This window comes from Mixophyes fleayi, chromosome 6 (assembly GCF_038048845.1).
Source record: "Mixophyes fleayi isolate aMixFle1 chromosome 6, aMixFle1.hap1, whole genome shotgun sequence".
Classification (NCBI taxonomy): domain Eukaryota; kingdom Metazoa; phylum Chordata; class Amphibia; order Anura; family Limnodynastidae; genus Mixophyes; species Mixophyes fleayi.
Window position 1 is genome coordinate 26,832,113 of NC_134407.1, and position 16,716 is coordinate 26,848,828.

Genomic DNA, 16,716 nt, shown 5'->3' on the forward strand with positions numbered 1-16,716 from the left:
TGAATAGGGGGCAGATTTTTGATAAATGTTGTTCCTGTCTTTTATTGATTGGTCAGTCTTCTCATTTTGCTGTTTCTGTGCATATTAAGTCAATATGGGAATATAATTGGTAAAGAGGATAAAACAAGCCTAAAATATATTTAATTCACGGTTGGTATTGGTACCTGTAACTTAATTCATTCACAACGTCAGTTTAATAATTGTATCATAAAAAGTGAGACGCGGTAGTCAGTGAATTAACTTGTAAACACAGACACTATAAAAGTTATATTTTATTGTTGCAGAATATTGCTGTCTAACAAAATTTAAAAATGTTACTGTGCATCTTCCAGGAATGCTTGTCAGTTTCTCATGAGTACAAGAATGAAGGCTTATACAATTTTTATCTTGCATTTCCTGTCTCACCTAGAAATCAACAGAAAATCAGAGAGGAGTATTTGGTTTTAGAAATGGTGTCAGGTTTAAAGGGAAAATAACTTATAACACAATTGAAAGCAGCTGCTGCACTGTGTGTTAAGTATATTACATTTAATGATATTAAAATAACTATAAAACATTTTGTTTTATAACAATAACTGTTCTACATTGTACAATCGAGTTTTGCATTTAGACAGAAAATGGAGAAAATATTTCTTTTGTCAATGTAACATGATTTTTAAAAAGATACGGTACAGTAATTTATGGGTAAATCTCACGTATTAAGAGTTGTGTCAATTTAAAAAAAGAATAAACCTAAAATATAAATGAAACAATGTAAACATTTCAAAATCTTATCAGAGAACAGGATATAGGAGATAAAATTGTAATTGTGAAGGAGGATTTTTTTGGCCAAAATTCCTTCCTGTCAGTAACTCCCCTTGGAATAACACTCCAGCCAAACTCTTTTAGCCAGAAAAAGGGCTGATGACAGAGAACAATAGCCTCCACGCAACTACAGAGCAAAAAAATAAAAAAATATAGAAATATTTTTTTTCTATTTCTTGTACAGTTTTTTTTTTTTTATAGAAGTGGAACTTACATCCCAAATGTAGACTTTCAGTTCCAGTGCCCATGTGGAAGCCGGCAATAGAGACTGGCCTGATGAAGTGACAAGCTAACCCTTACCACTCTGGCCATTGTTGTCAGGGTATTTGAATATCACTGAGCTGCCCAGACATATTTTCTTAATTAATTGCCACAATAACTGATTATATTTATCATTTTGATGAAAAACAAAAATAATCTCCACATTTTGCTAAATAGGGGCCTAACTCTTTTAAGTCAATTTAAGTTTAGTGAGCCTTTTAGGGAAATACTAGTTGATGCAAATAAACTGAACCGCACTGTACAAGCAAAACATCTCTGAACTTTGCTGTCTGATGTCATTAATGTATCTGCAAAGAATTATAATGAGAACGTATCCCTCTAGAAGCGTTACAAACGATCAACCAATTTTTTCTTCCATTAAACATGATGGAAATGTGGAGAATTATATAGAACCGTATTGGTATGTGGGTTACATAATTAATAATTTGGGCATATCCTCTCATAATGATAAGGGAAGACATCTATGATAAATGCAGTCCTTACTCTTCTTGTAGACAAGCTATTGTATAGCAGTAATAGGAAACCAACACATTGAGTTAAGTAATCCTGGGTATGCTCATTGTGATGAAATCCACTGAATATGTACTTTTTATCCCCATGTCCTCCTAGAGTGCCCTGCCCCAATGCACATTATTATTATCTGCCTTCCGTATGTGTGTCTTCTCATTCTCCATAGCAAGTCTCTGTTCATCTCATACTATGTTTGAATATCAGCCTTAATGATTGTAATATATGACATTGTGTTATGTTATCTGTTACAATGTAGGTGAGGTATTCAGGTTAGCCTTAGAGCTTCCTATTGTTTCATTATGCCATACAAGTAAGTCTATGTGTATTCTAGATCGTACAACGTTAATTATTTTATCAGGTCATTTAACAGAAGCTATTATTATTATTATCCTTTATTTGTTATGCGCCACAAGAGTTCCGCAGCGCCGTACACTGCACAAACAGTAGACTATACAGGGTGAGATATTACAGGACAGTAAACAATAAATACCAAACTTCAGAAGCTCCAGGCAGGCTAATGCTGTAAAGCCGGAGCAGAAGGACAGGTATGGAGACAGGAGGGAAGAGGGCCCTGCTCAAATGCGCTTACATCCTAAGGGAGGGTGAACAAAACTCAAGCACAAAGGAAGCCAGTTGACGTATAAGGGAGAGAATAGGGGCAGTGAGGATGGGTGAGGTGGAAGATTCTTTGGCTACGTAGACCACAGGAGATCTAGGTAGCGCTGGTGTCCCCCCACTGTTTCAAATTTAATCAGGGAAGTGATATGCTTAAAGCACACTGCAGTGATTAGCCAACATTACATTATGCTGTTACCATTTATATAGACAGTAATTATTCTCCTCTGCTATGACATTGCTATTTACCCACATGTTACAGGATAAAAGTTAGAGACTGTAAGTTTGTGCTGGTATTTACATCGCTAGGCAAACTAAATAAGGGTTAGGAGTGTATTCCCACACCAGACATGGTGACTCTGTGTGCCTGATTTAATCACCTTAATTAGGAAGCGTTGATTGTATTCCTAGGGTTTATAATCCTAGGACACAGAGAAAAGCCAGACACACCCATACAGCCTGAGGCTATTCTGGAGGTATAAGAAGGGGCAACAGAGAACATTTGGGGGTCAAGGTATTGAAAATCGGAATGTGACGCTACCTGTCAGGCTGGTGTAAGAAAATAAAAAAGGGAAAATAATCTCTTTATTGTGGGGGCACTTCCAACATTCATACATATGATATAATAAGACTGGTGTAAGAAGTTATGGTCCTGCCAGCTAATGGAGATCGAAAGAAAGACTGCGAGGACCCTTATTCCTCTTCATTTGGGTAAGTTACCCCAGGTATTGTGAATCTGTGCGCTCGCCAAAAGCGAGGTGACAGTGAAGCAGGACCGCTGCCTTGTTGGCAGTTACTGGGGCTCAGCATTCCCGAAACTTGTACTAAGGAGCGTACAATGAGTTGGTAACGAAGTGTAAGCCTATAGTTTGATTTCCCAAGGTGGCCATATTAAGACTGGTATCATATTGTATGTTCTATTACATATACCTGTAACCTATTACTCCTGTACATATGCTGGTTATGTGCCAGTTGCTGTTGTTCAGTTGGATATCTGCTTGGGTGTGAGTCTTTACCCACGTACAGGTGAACTCGCTAGGCTTTTCATCTTCATTTCCTCACACTCATACCCACTGTAAGCATGAACACAAATGTGTACTGAGCAGTCCCCATCTTGGCAATCTGCCTTCTCATTGGAAATACCCTCAAAAAGTATTTTGTCCATCAAGGCAACAATAAAGTCATGAAATAGACCAATCTGTACATAAATGTAGAAGGGCAGATAGACAACAGAGGAGTTTTAGTAATCACAATGGTTTTACCAGTGCTGCAGGGAGAGTTGTATTCTGCAACTGCTTGTTCATCTGGAAGATAAGTAGAGAAAAGATTCCATTAGTTGTTATTATAAGCCATTATTTGTCCCTTTCTGTTGTGTAGGTTCTTTCACAGTAAAACATCTGTGTACTTTATCAAAGAGAAACTAAACTTCCATAATCTGTAAAATATCTACAGTAACAGTTCAGTGTACTAAAGAAACAGTATTCATCAGCATACACCAGGGTTGTTTGCTCACATAACAGGTCAGCTTATTGCTTTATCTATTAAAAAAATATTATGTGGAAAGAGTATTTAAACAATCAGAAAATCCCAGCAGTCTCCCTCACCTCTAGTCTTGTATGTCTATCTATTTTAAAATGAGAGGTATTACCTGTCTCATAGTAATCATAGACTTTCACTGTGGCTGGTTTCAGGTCCCTGACTTCAATATCCTGCTCAACTTGGAAGGACAGATTGATAGTACGGTGTCCAAGCTACAAAGGGGAAGAGGACATGATCAGGACTATGAGCAAGATTCAGTATGGAGAATCACAATAAAGTAATTGTAATATGTATGGTAAAATAAATACATAAACATAATAATAATAATAGCTGTACCAAAAGGTCATTAGACAAAGCAAAAAGGCTTAAACACATAAGTAGGACCCGTTGAGAGAGAGCAAACAATAAAATGTGTTGACCACCTTCATATAGCATTAATTTATTGGCTAGTACATGTCTACTACTTTGACTAAAAATGCATTATTTTATGTTTCTGAATTTCTTCTGTGCGTTTCGCAATCTAAGATATAAACAGACTTGTTTATTATTGGATACAGAACTTCTTGCATTCAAGGCAATAAAACCAAAAAACTCTGACTAGATAATGCACAGATATTTCTGAAATGTAGAGATGATGCCAGGAAGATAATAATTAATTTTTATAATTTTATTTGTATAGCACACCAATCATTGTATGCAGTGCTATACAGAGGATATATAGTTGCTCTCACATCAGTCCCTGCAGTGTACAAATTAAATTCCATAACATACACCTTCTGTCAGGAGCCCATTAAGCTAGCAGTATGTTTCTGAAGTGTAGGAGGAAACCCATATAAAGACAGGGGGAACATACAAACTCCACACAGATCGGGCAATGGTCAGAATGAAACTCATGACCCCGGCACTGTGAGGCCCCATTGCTAACCAATGTGAAAATGGTAATACAACAAATTTAGTAAATATAACAATAGGGAAGCAGTAGGGAAGTGAGCATGAAATCTGAAGGTAGAAATGTCCTTTTACTGTGTGTGTGGGTGAACCTCATCTCTAGACATTGTCTGCCAGGACACATAGTACGTTTAATCCCCTACTGTCAGCAGTAAACATGTTTTATTCTAAGGTGCTTGGTTGGAGGTGGTGCAATTAACTAAATTATAGATGTTTCCTAGGAAAACCACAGGTTTTGCTGCATAGCACCATGAACTATCCATCTTTAATTAATTGTCATATTTAGGGATCTGCATGTTTGTATATCTAACCTCATCCAGGTACAGTGTCACCATGTCAGTCTGTATGTCACTTCTCTGAATCGATTTGTCATTTTCCAACTGTAAGGAAAAAAAAATCAGATATAACATGACTTCACTAGAGGTAAAATGTTTATACTGAGCGAACCAACAACCTCCAGAAGATTGGCTCTCCCACTCTGATGGTTGATGAGGAGGATTCCAATGCCAGAACTGACTTGCCTTCCTTACTGTGCTCTTCACTGGTATGTATCCAGATAGCATCTTCACCTCTATAATGGCCATGTTAGATTTCTCCCTGGAACCTGTGTATCTGAGTGAGTAAAAATGCAGTGAGGAGACAGTCTTAATGTGAGTGTCACTCAATAACTTAATGAAGATATAAGTAGAGTATCAGAGGAATTAAAAAGATTTTTAAGAGTGTAGTCTTATTATCTATTAGAAACATTGCTTTAGTTTTAATCAGTTGATTACTGTATGAATAACCAAATTTCTGAACTGAAAGAACGGTGAAACTGGCTAGCAGGGGGCACTTTTAGTCACACAGACTCATACCTCCCAACATTTGGCTAGGTGACATTGGGACATGGGGCGTGGCCATGACACAACAGGAGTGTGGACACATCATGATGGGACGTGGTCACGGCACAATGGTGGTGTGGTCACACCCTAGGGTGTGCCCAGTGATCTTGAAATGCTAGGCTGCACCGTTCTCCCCTCCTCTCCTCTCTAAACACCTTCACTGCCGTGCACACCTTTAATGCATGCACAGCAGCAGAGAACAGTGAAATTTGCCACCAGCGGGACAAACCTCAAAACGGGTCTGTCCCGTCTAAATCAGGATGGTTGGGAGGACTGCAGATTATAAGACAGCAGAATGTACAATGGGCCACTTATATACATCCATACTGCCTACTACTACTGTGTTACATCCATGTCTCTACGGCTGGAGATAGCGCACAGCGATTGGTCTAATGCAAGATGCAATATATTATCTGGTGTTTTATATTTTAATATTTTCTGGCTGTATCTTTTTCCATGTGGAAAGTGTGAACGTGATTCTAGGATTCATTGGCACTACGTCTGTTTTTCTAAGCTAATTTTTGAATCTGGAAAAAAATATAAGTAAGAAATATAGCAATATTAAAGGGGCTATAAAATAATTTAGATTTAAAAAATGAAATAAACTTATTTATATAGAACAATAGTTTTTATCTCAGTTTCGTTTACGGTCTATTATACAAGGTGTTTGCTGCTGCTTATGCTGCCTGACTGCACTATGACACGGTTACTCTCCTGAACCCTTTTTTTTCCATTGCGCTTGCTTCCAGGAAGAAATGCATTGGTTGACAACGTGAGTGAATCTACTCCACTCCACTCCATTATTACATAGCACTGTGATCAGAAATAAGAGAGAGGTAATATGGTGTTTGTAGGCCATAAAGCATTATGAGAACTTTATCTCTGCCACCACTAGATTGTGTTGCCTGAGATGAGGTTTTCCACCTCACCTTATAAGAGGAAAGGCCTTGAATATATGACATTTAGGATGATCATGTCCACATTTTAGGCAGACCTGAAGGAACTGGTACTCCAGCAATAGTATAGTATAGAGTTCCAGTACAACAGTCAATCAATTAATTTATAAATGGTAGTAAAAATAGTAAATGGTGATAAGAAAGAACAATTAGATGGGTACACAATTATATTTCAAGCCTTGCAGATGATACAAAGTGACATAGATGTGTGATTCCAAACATAAATGTTGCTTACTTTGCAGTGATGTGAATTTCAAGCTTCTTCACTGGATCCACACATTGACCTGGTTTTACCTCTACTGTAACTGCAAAGGTGGCGTTACTACTGGGTGGAGGGATGTTGTATCTCAGGGCTGTCTGTGGGATGAGGAATATGTGATGAGTAATAGAGACTGTGAGAGAGGTAAGAAGAGTGAGAGGAAGTTTCCACTGACATTTACAGAGACGCAGCCACTTCCTGTAGATGTCACCGTATACTCTCCAGGGATGGTCGGTAGTGTCGCTCTCTGGAGCAGGAGCCGGTTATTGTTATCCACATGAAACTGCTCCAGAAATCCTGTCTTGGAGCTAATTGTTACATTCACATTCCCTTCCTTAGTGAATGTGACTTCTGCATACTTTGCTAGAGCCTGAAGAGCCACAACTGTGTCCTGTGGAGAAGGGAAGAACGTTTCAGATCTAGACTGATAGAAATGAAACTGTAAAACATTATAGAAAAATAAGTCAAACTAATTCTAGGATTCTAGCCAGTTGTTCGACAGATAGGTTGAAAAAAGGATATTACAAACATACTGTATGTACAAGAGGGGTATATTACTAATACATACATCTGCTAGAAGTGAGATTTGTCATGATTGGCTTGAGGAGACAGTAAACAGTAGGGTAAGTACTTGGAAGTTATTAAACCAATTTCATAATGGGGTCAAGACATATATTGTTTGTCCGATAATGAATGAGGGCAGCAGCCCTCAACACAGTTTTCGCATCTGGCTACTGTGGGCCTAAGTCAAGTCCGGATGTCCAACTGTTTCTGTAGCATATCCTGGATAGCTTGAGCAATCCATTTGGGATAACTAGATCTCTCTGCCTGTAATCTCGGTTTACTTTAGGATACCTGCTGTAGAAAATTTTGTTATTTGTCGGTAAAATGAAACACTAGTCATAGGGTACCGTTGTGTAAAAACTATTACCGTTATTACGGTACTATTAACCCGGCTTTCTAATAACGGTATTTACGCGCTCTATTGCCGTAATAACGGTAATAGTGCTTAGGCCGCATTACTTTTTCAAATAACGCGGCCAATTGAATTCCCCCCATAGACTCCAGTGACAAAGGAGCCTATTGGCCAAATTGCCATGGAAATGTAGAAAATGTATTTGGCTCTACCAATCATTTCCTTTTAAATTAACACTCTCTCAGACACGTGGGGTTGCAAATTAAAGTATAAAATGCTCTTTTGTGTAAAAATGGGACACAATTATGCATCATTTTCATTGGCCTCAAAATTGGACATTTTAACAGCAAGTCGAAAGACAAATATTAAATAAGACATGGGTGTATATTTACTAAACTGCAGGTTTGAGAAAGTGGAGATGTTGCCTATAGCAACCAATCAGATTCTAGCTGTCATTTTGTTGAATGTACTAAATAAATAACTAGAATCTGATTGGTTCTTATAGGCAACATCTCCACTTTTTCAAACCCACAGTTTAGTAAATATACCCCATAGACTCAAAAAACATTGCTAATTCATCTCACATGGTAACAATAATCTTCATCAAATTAAAACATCACTTTTGAATGCAATCTCCTACTGCTAAGAGCAGAAGAAAATAGATTTTTGGAAAAGCATAATTTAATGCATAATTCAATACATTTCTGAGTATGCCATTTAAGATTCTCAGTTGTGTCCTTGCATGCCTATCGTGGCAGAATTTCAACACTTGTTTAAGGAAAGGAAAGTTACAAAAGACAGAAAAATTAAAGTAGAACACTTTAACACCAAAACATTTGTAATTGTACCTATCTGTGCTTCAGAGAGGTCACTGGTTTCTTGTGAATCAACAAGCTATATTATCATAAACATTGGTTCAGCTCACAAAATGGCTGCCGCTAGGTTCACATTAAGAATTTTAATTTGTCTGCGGTTTAATGCTACTTAAATCCCATATAATTTGTTTTATTACGCCTCATCTGTTCACAAACCATATAATAATAATTGGTGTTAAAAACCCAAAAAATTAAATCAGGACACTGCAGCACAAAGTTTGTACAGATCATAAAATGTGCCAATAATGAGCTCTTTCAGCCAACAGGTTTCCATGGGCAGCAAAATATAGTGAGTTAATTTAATATGTATTTGCTTTTCAGTTACTAGATTCTACCTATTGTCTAACAACAATGAAACGGGCACTACCCGTGGTAGTATGTCTGGGCACAACACTCAGGCTAAATGCAGTAAAAATACAGAAAACTTTGTTGCTGGATCAAGAATTTTACTTTTACTACAATTTAGATCTTCAATTTTGGATTTAACATCAGAACTTAGAATTATTGCAAAAAAACGTCATTACTTTATGTATTTTTTTTACTGTCTCTTTTGTCTAGATAAGTTTTTTGACTACACTTATTTTTACCTCCTTTTTCCTAACCTTATACCTGTGTAGAGGCGAATCCTCCGTTTGGATTTTGCTGTTTGAGCAACCATCTCACAATCGCTGAAGCTTTGCCTAGGTCCGGTTTGGGGCTGGAGAGATAAGCAAGGAGCACATAGGAGGTCATCTCCACTTCTGCAGATGGAGCTCGGTACCAGAATGAGTCGCTGGGTTGAGGTTTAATGTTACGCTCCCAGTGCAGCTGTCCATCTGGGCAAAATAGAAAAATTAATTTAAGAAATAAATACATTTTTATTGACTGGGCAAACGATAATTTTTCTTAACCTAAAATTTCATTTTTGTCTATTTTCACATTGCTTCTTTTTATAGACATATTCAATATAGGATACCTATTACTAATCAGCTTCCCATCCTTATTGACAATTTTACTGTAAATAACATTATATACATATATAATGAGTTAATTCACTCTGTTAGAATGATGTAAAGCTCATTTTATGTAAATGGATAAAAGATTAAATTAATAGCACCAGCCACTCAAGATAAACAAGTACAGAGATATCTATTCTGCTGCCACAACAAATCCGGACACTCACGAACCTTTCTTGTTAGTAATATCTAGAGTTATCACTATGTAACAATGTACAAGGGTGAAATAGGATTAAAGTACAATCTGGAAAAGAGGACTTAGCTTGTAAAGCTTACAATATAAAATATCCTTCAATATGTGCTTAATTTTATATGGACTACAAAAACCCCACAAAAAAACCAACACAATAATTACATTAATTAGTGCGGAGAAAAAACTTAGTTATGAAATAGCAATCAAGGGCCTGATTCATTAAGGATCTTAAATTAAGAAATATTTATGTCTCCTGGACAAAACCATGTTACAATGCAAGGGGTGAAAATTAGTTTTCTGTTTTGCACATAAGTTAAATACTGACTGTTTTTTCATGTAGCACACAAATATCAACTTTAAATTTCAGTGTACAAATAAGCTATCAAGTATTTGTGTGCTACATAAAAAAGTCAGTATTTAACTTATGTGCAAAACAGAAAACTAATTTTCACCCCTTGCATTGTAACATGGTTTTGTCCAGGAGACATAAATAAGATATTTCTTAATTTAAGATCCTTAATGAATCAGGCCCTAAAAGTCTTCTATTAAATGGCTTGTTTGTAGTATTTCAAATTCCACAACCCTGTTCCATTAATTAAACAATTCATTTTTGGACAGCATTTGACGAGGAAGTAATGTTTACATTCCATAAACACAATTTTAAAATGAAAATGTTATCTATACCAATACTTAAAGATCTTGTTAAAATACCAAGGTGCACTTTAATTGATATAAGGCTAAATAGCTAAATATTGTCCCTCGTTTCAACTGAATGAAATGGCAGAGAAGTGGATAATGTAGAAGGAAGTAGCAGTCTAAAGCTGGGTACACACTACAGGTTTTTCGTCCAATAATCGCCTTAACCAGCCGACTTACGACCGCTCGTTCGAAAGTCAGGTCAGTGTGTGTAGTGACACGATTGTCGAAAGTCTTCCCATTTTGTTATTTCAAGTTTTTTGTTTTGGTTTGAAAAAGTGTAGATGTTGCCTATAGCAACCAATCAGATTCTAGCTGTCATTTTGTAGAATGTACTAAATAAATGACAGCTAGAATCTGATTGGTTGCTACAGGCAACAGCTATACTTTTTCAAACCCACAGTTTAGTAAATATATCCCCAGGTCTTATAACAATGTATGTATTAAGTTATGCAGTCCCACAAACCCCCCAAAACTGGAAGTAACAAAATTTTTGCAAAATGGGTAAATTCAAGCTGCCAGAACTAGGGTATCCTTTCTCTGATTACCACCAAATTTGGCATGAACCACTTTGCTCTCTTGATAGATTTTTAGACATTTTGGGGGGTATTCAATTGACGGCTCAGGGAGCTGCGAGCTGAAATCCAGCGAGATATAACCGTATTAATGGTAATATTTTTAGAGCGCGGGATTTTCGGCGATCCTGCCGTCGATTGAATATGCCCCTTTGAATAATATAAAAAATTAATAATAATTATTCTTTATAGAGTGCTTCTCTCCAATAGGATTCAAAATACTTTAAATATTTAGCAAACGGTGGGGCAGCCATCTTGTGCTTGCTCAGTTACTGTCCTATGTAGTCAGTCCATGCCCTACTGGAGCTTAAAGTCTATATTCCCTACCACAAGCACGCCCATTTTCATGAGGCAGCAATGCTAACCATTGTTCCATTGTGTTGGCCTTATATTATCGGTCCAGTTTTTCCACATCGTTTCCTATACACATTGTTATTTTCATACTCTCACTGTCTCTTAGCCTTTAACACTTCTCAGTATCATCATCATCATTTATTTATATAGCGCCAGCAAATTCCGTAGCGCTTTACAATTGTACAGTATGTACCTATACTGCCCAGTCCTGCACGCAGGTATGATTATAATGACATACACTTGTATATATAAAATGATTGGTCCACAATGAGCTCTTCTGTTAACCTTTAGCTCATCTGACTGCTATCTATCATTGAACAAAGAGTTGGTTTAGAGAAAAAGAAATAAGCCTCTTGTAATAACAGATGAGCACATCACTTACCTTCTCGCACAGCTTTTTCATCCAGTTTATCCAGCAAACTTTTCCTGAGCTCTGTCTCCCCAGACAGAGTGAAGGCATACGCCAACAGAGCCTGGGTATATACATTCTTCACGTTCACAGTAGCGTTCCCCAGACAGGACATAGCACCCCTAATAAGAGGATCCTAAAACACAAGAACATAGTGTTTCCTGAAAACCTCTTGTTGGCTCAATTTAATTTGAACTAATCCTAAAAAATGGGTGTAGATATTACATGTGTATAATTGGTTGTTAACTATGTAATGTATCGGGTTTAAGTTGACAGTGTACAAATATATTAAATATATACAGTATATGTTAGATTTCTCATGGTGTGACAATGTATGTACTACTCTTACAAGGCGCAATATAGTAACTACTTTTGCTCACCTGAGTTAGAGTAGGAAAGTGTCAATAAAACTATTGCAGAGAAAGCTGAAGCTCCCCACTCACAAAAAGTAAGAAACAGATTATTTTTTTGGGAAAAAAAGGGTAAGGCAAAGGAAAAGGAAAGGGAGTAGGAAAGGCTTAAGAGTAGAATGGGACTGGTCTACTTTAGTGAGTAACAATAGTCAAATAATACTTTCTGCATACAGCACATTTAGATTCCATCGTAATTAGATTCCAGCATCTCTAACAAAAAAATTCTAATGGCTGGTAAATGTTTTACTCAGTAGAGTTGAAAGATCGGTAGCTAGGTCACCTGGCCAGGACTTGTAAGTAATCATTTTTAGAATTTGGTTGACACTGCAGTGTGTGTGTCTCAACATTTATCTGTCCGCCAAGATGTCCTGTGTCCATGGAACGGTTGTGGTTCCTTAGAATGCTGATCTAGGCTCTTACAGTCCTCCCTGTAGTCCAGAAGTAATCTGGTAGATATCTCTCTCTTTTACATTAGCCAGGTAGATGCAATTGTCTTCTTCGTAACTCTATCCCTAATCTACTCTGTCTATAAATAGATAAAAAAGGAGAGCGCTCTCGTATGAATAATGCAGCACCTCTAGAAATAGAATATTAATGAGCAAAAAGGAGGGCGCAAAAATGAATACACAACAGTTGATAGTATGTTTGAATTGATGTTTATAGCTCTTTTTTGATGATATGAGTGGTGCCAAAATAGGAGGTTTCAAAAAGCTGTCAGCGTAAGAGAAAAAAAGTGACTTTACCCTATATGGCCCTGATCGCTGGTCCCGGGACTCGATCTGATTAGTTTTCTTCTGTAACTCTGACAGTCAGCGGTGGCTGAACCTGTTATGAAGTTGATAGTTACTTCAGGAATTTTCCGGACAAGTTGTTTTGAAGAAATCCTATTTCTTAGCGTTTTGATAACCAGCCGTCCCGCCGCACATAGCAAACAGGATGAAGTAATGTGAACTACGGTGGCTGAGTGGAATCAAAGTTCACCCAACGCGTTTCATCCGATATACTGGACTTTTTCAAGGATGTTGTGAGATGGATGGAAAAGGTCTTATATAGAGCCTGCCGAGTCCCTATTGGTTAAGCACCATTAAAAAACTTTATATTTGGTTTCCATAAAATTTATTAGAAATAAAATGAAATAATGACATATAGTACAAAAAGTATTATAAAGTTAAAAAGGTAAAAAGAATAAAATTAGATCTTTAAAAATGATCCCAAATCAAAGTCACTATTTAAATCATATGGTATGAGGGTTTTACCCATATATATCCACTTTGTTTCTTGGCGTGAAATATTTGATATATTATCTCCACCTCTCTAAAAATGGTTAACCTTCTGTATTCCTAAAAATTTAAGTTTATTAGGGTTGCATGTAGAATTATTGGAAAAATGGTTGGGAACACTATGAGTCTTCTTTTAATATTGTATAGATGCTCCACAATCCTTATTTTTAAAGTGCTTTTAAGAGTTACAGAAGAAAACTAATCAGATCGAGTCCCGGGACCAGCGATCAGGGCCATATAGGGTAAGATCACTTTTTTTCTCTTACGCTGACAGCTTTTTTAAACCTCCTATTTTGGCACCATTTATATCATCAAAAAAGAGCTATAAACATCTATTCAAACATACTATCAACTGTTGTGTATTCATTTTTGCGCCCTCCTTTTTGCGCATTAATACTCTGTCTATAACTAAATTCTCAAACCTCTCTATGATAACATTAGTCCCAGTATTTATTTTATAATATCCCCCTGTGGGACTATTCACACACAGACTTGCACATTCCACTTGCTTTCTCTATATATTATCCTCCTCAAGTATCCTGTCAGCTTCTACACTGTATTTTTCTACTTTGCTTTACCTCTAATTATGGGTACTAGTCTCCTCCTATTCTTTCTTAGCTAATCTCTGTTATTGTGTCTACTAATCTCTTATTTCTAATCTCTGATCTGCCTCCCCTTATTAAACCTTGATAGGATTCACTATGTTTTCGTTACTTCCCTTCTTATTTTCTTTGTTGGACTCTATCACTCCCCCCTTTTAGCTATATGTCCATTCTCTGCCTTTCTTTACTCATATTGGGCATGATTCATTAAGGAACATAAATGCTGAGATGTGCCATATATTGCATAAAACATTGCACTGCGCATGCCCAGAAATGGACTTTAGGCTAGTGAACGCAAGTACATTCAATTAATCTATGAACGCAAATGACACTTACTACCGTCTGCAATGTCATGGGTGAAACATGGAGGGCAATAGTCAATGTACAGCAAGGGCATGCCAAGCTCGAGCGCAAGCAGCAGAATCCGATTCAAGCTTTGGGCATCTCTCAGGTACGTGTTTTTCAGTTGTATCACTTACACTAGCTACAGATCAGGTGTAAACGCCGAGTGATAGTGATGATGGTCGGGACTGCATGATGGAAAATATATTTGCAATCGAGAGCAACTGTAGAAATGCATTCTATGTACAGTAGGCATTAATAACATCATAATAAATGTATTTCATGGATGAAGAAAAAACGTTTTTAAAAAATGTTTTTTAATTAATTACTATATTATTAACAGGTGACAATAATTGAATAATTTTTTAATTCTGTGCATTCTATATTTCACATACATGTTGTACTTATCCAGCAATTGTGTCTGTCTGCATAGGGCAAGTGCCGTATAGACAGTGTGTACCTACACCTGTATTTAACAAAAAACGTTTCTTCAGATCTGCTTGTAATTGTATAAGGATGTTCATATGCCGAATTACGGTCGTTTTTTTTTAAAAACAAATGTGTAATACGTTTGTTCTGTGTGTCTTAATGAATCAGACCCCTTGTTTCCTTATTCCTCATTTTACTCCTCTCTCACATACTTTCCACTCTCTTATTATCACAAGGCAGCGTCAATCTCCGTTTTTACTTAGCGGTCTCAGCACCGGATGCATGTGATCTCTGGCTTCACTTCCTGGTTTCAGTCTTGTGATTCCTGACACATAACGAATCCTATCAGCTATTTAAACCCCACTCTGTGCAGAAATCACTGCCAGACTGTCAGCTCTTACCAGCTGTTTGCTGCAATTTGATCATTACTGTATATTGGCTTCATTTTCCCTTTTATTTTCAACCTTTGCCTGTGACCCAGACTCCGGCTTGTCTGTTGTTTGGAACCTGTGCATGTGACCTCAGTCTTCGGCTTGTTTCTGACTAGGCCTTTGCCTACTGATTTGGTGCCTCCCTGCTGACATCATTCTCTAGCTAGACACATCAGACGGCAGATGGAGGGCTGCGACCTGTGGGCTCCCAGCAGCAAAGTCCATACCATCTTGCAGCAGTACCTGGTGAAGACCAGGTGGTCCATTAAACTCCAGTTTGCACCGTGACACTTATTCACACTGTGCCTCTTCTTTCTTTTATTTGTCCCCATTTTTCACTCCTTCCTTTTTCTACCTCTTATCTGCTTGCTTGTATCCCCTCTTTTCTCTCTTCATTTCTCCTACCCTACAGATGCCTTCATCTGTTCCTCTCTTTTTTTGTCTGGTACTCTAAGGTATCACAGCACCTGGCACAATCGCACTCTGTTGCTCACCTGTCAGTTCACCATCATGAGCATCAATGTGGAGAGAGTAGGGAGCCAGTATTTTAAAAATAAAGGTTAAGCCCACTTGATAACCCCACTTAACAGCATGTTTATGTATATTATATGCATTGAATGGCACCACTGTATTCTTTACCCATTTCCATAAAAAAGATAATATTTGCTGGTCTCGATAAGGTCACCAGCCAACCGATTCCACTTAGTTTATTGGAATCAACTTTTCCTACCTGGCTCTGAAGAAGCATAATGTCATGCAAGGACCCTATCAACATTTTGTAACTGAACTGCAGTAGGTATGGTCTCGGGGTGGAGAGTTGGAGCTCCCAGTGTGATGGCGTAGTGTGAAGCAGTTTTGAATACTTCTTAACAATTTATTGAACCTTAATGAAGGGAGGATGGAGAGGTCAAAATCGGTTATAACCTGGAAGTGTGCAGTAGATAGCTTGCTCAGGTACCCAGGCAAGTTCTTCAAGCTAACTCTCTCCCTCTCACTGAGAATTATCAGTGCCAGTAGCAGAGTAGACTCGTTTTTTGGAAACAGAAAAACTCCAGTCTACTTGCTGATTACCTACAAATCCATCTGAAATGGAGCTCCTCAATGTGAAAGCCTAACTGTAAGAACTCACTAGAAACTCTACAGCTACCAGTCCAGTGCACGCAACTGGCCAAATATCCGTTCACTTAGTTTCTAACCAATGAAGATTTCAGATACATGAATCCCTACAGCTCTGAAAACACTCTAGGGTAAACATTAACGTTAATGACCTGATTTACAGTTGTATGCAATTTTATGGCCCAAATGTACACGTAAAAATATGGTCAGAAATTTGCAGTATTAAGATGCATCCTATTCAAAATACACATGTATTTCTACGTCAGGCATCGACACGCAGTTGACATATGGTTTTC

At 37.5% G+C, this 16,716-nt stretch overlaps 1 protein-coding gene across 1 annotated transcript in view; it reads right to left on the reverse strand.

The window, feature by feature from the left end:
* Positions 1–254: 254 nt before the first annotated feature.
* Positions 255–16,716, reverse strand: part of LOC142160953 (alpha-2-macroglobulin-like) — a 92,866-nt gene continuing 76,404 nt past the window's right edge. Inside the window, exons 28-36 of the mRNA XM_075216093.1 lie at positions 11,781–11,943; positions 9,195–9,400; positions 6,970–7,185; positions 6,771–6,892; positions 5,220–5,310; positions 5,010–5,078; positions 3,860–3,962; positions 3,474–3,515; positions 255–405 (exon numbers count right to left, since the gene is read on the reverse strand). Of these exons, the coding sequence (XP_075072194.1) occupies positions 383–405; positions 3,474–3,515; positions 3,860–3,962; positions 5,010–5,078; positions 5,220–5,310; positions 6,771–6,892; positions 6,970–7,185; positions 9,195–9,400; positions 11,781–11,943 (1,035 nt within the window). The 3' untranslated portion in view covers positions 255–382. The remainder of the gene's footprint in view (positions 406–3,473; positions 3,516–3,859; positions 3,963–5,009; positions 5,079–5,219; positions 5,311–6,770; positions 6,893–6,969; positions 7,186–9,194; positions 9,401–11,780; positions 11,944–16,716) is intronic.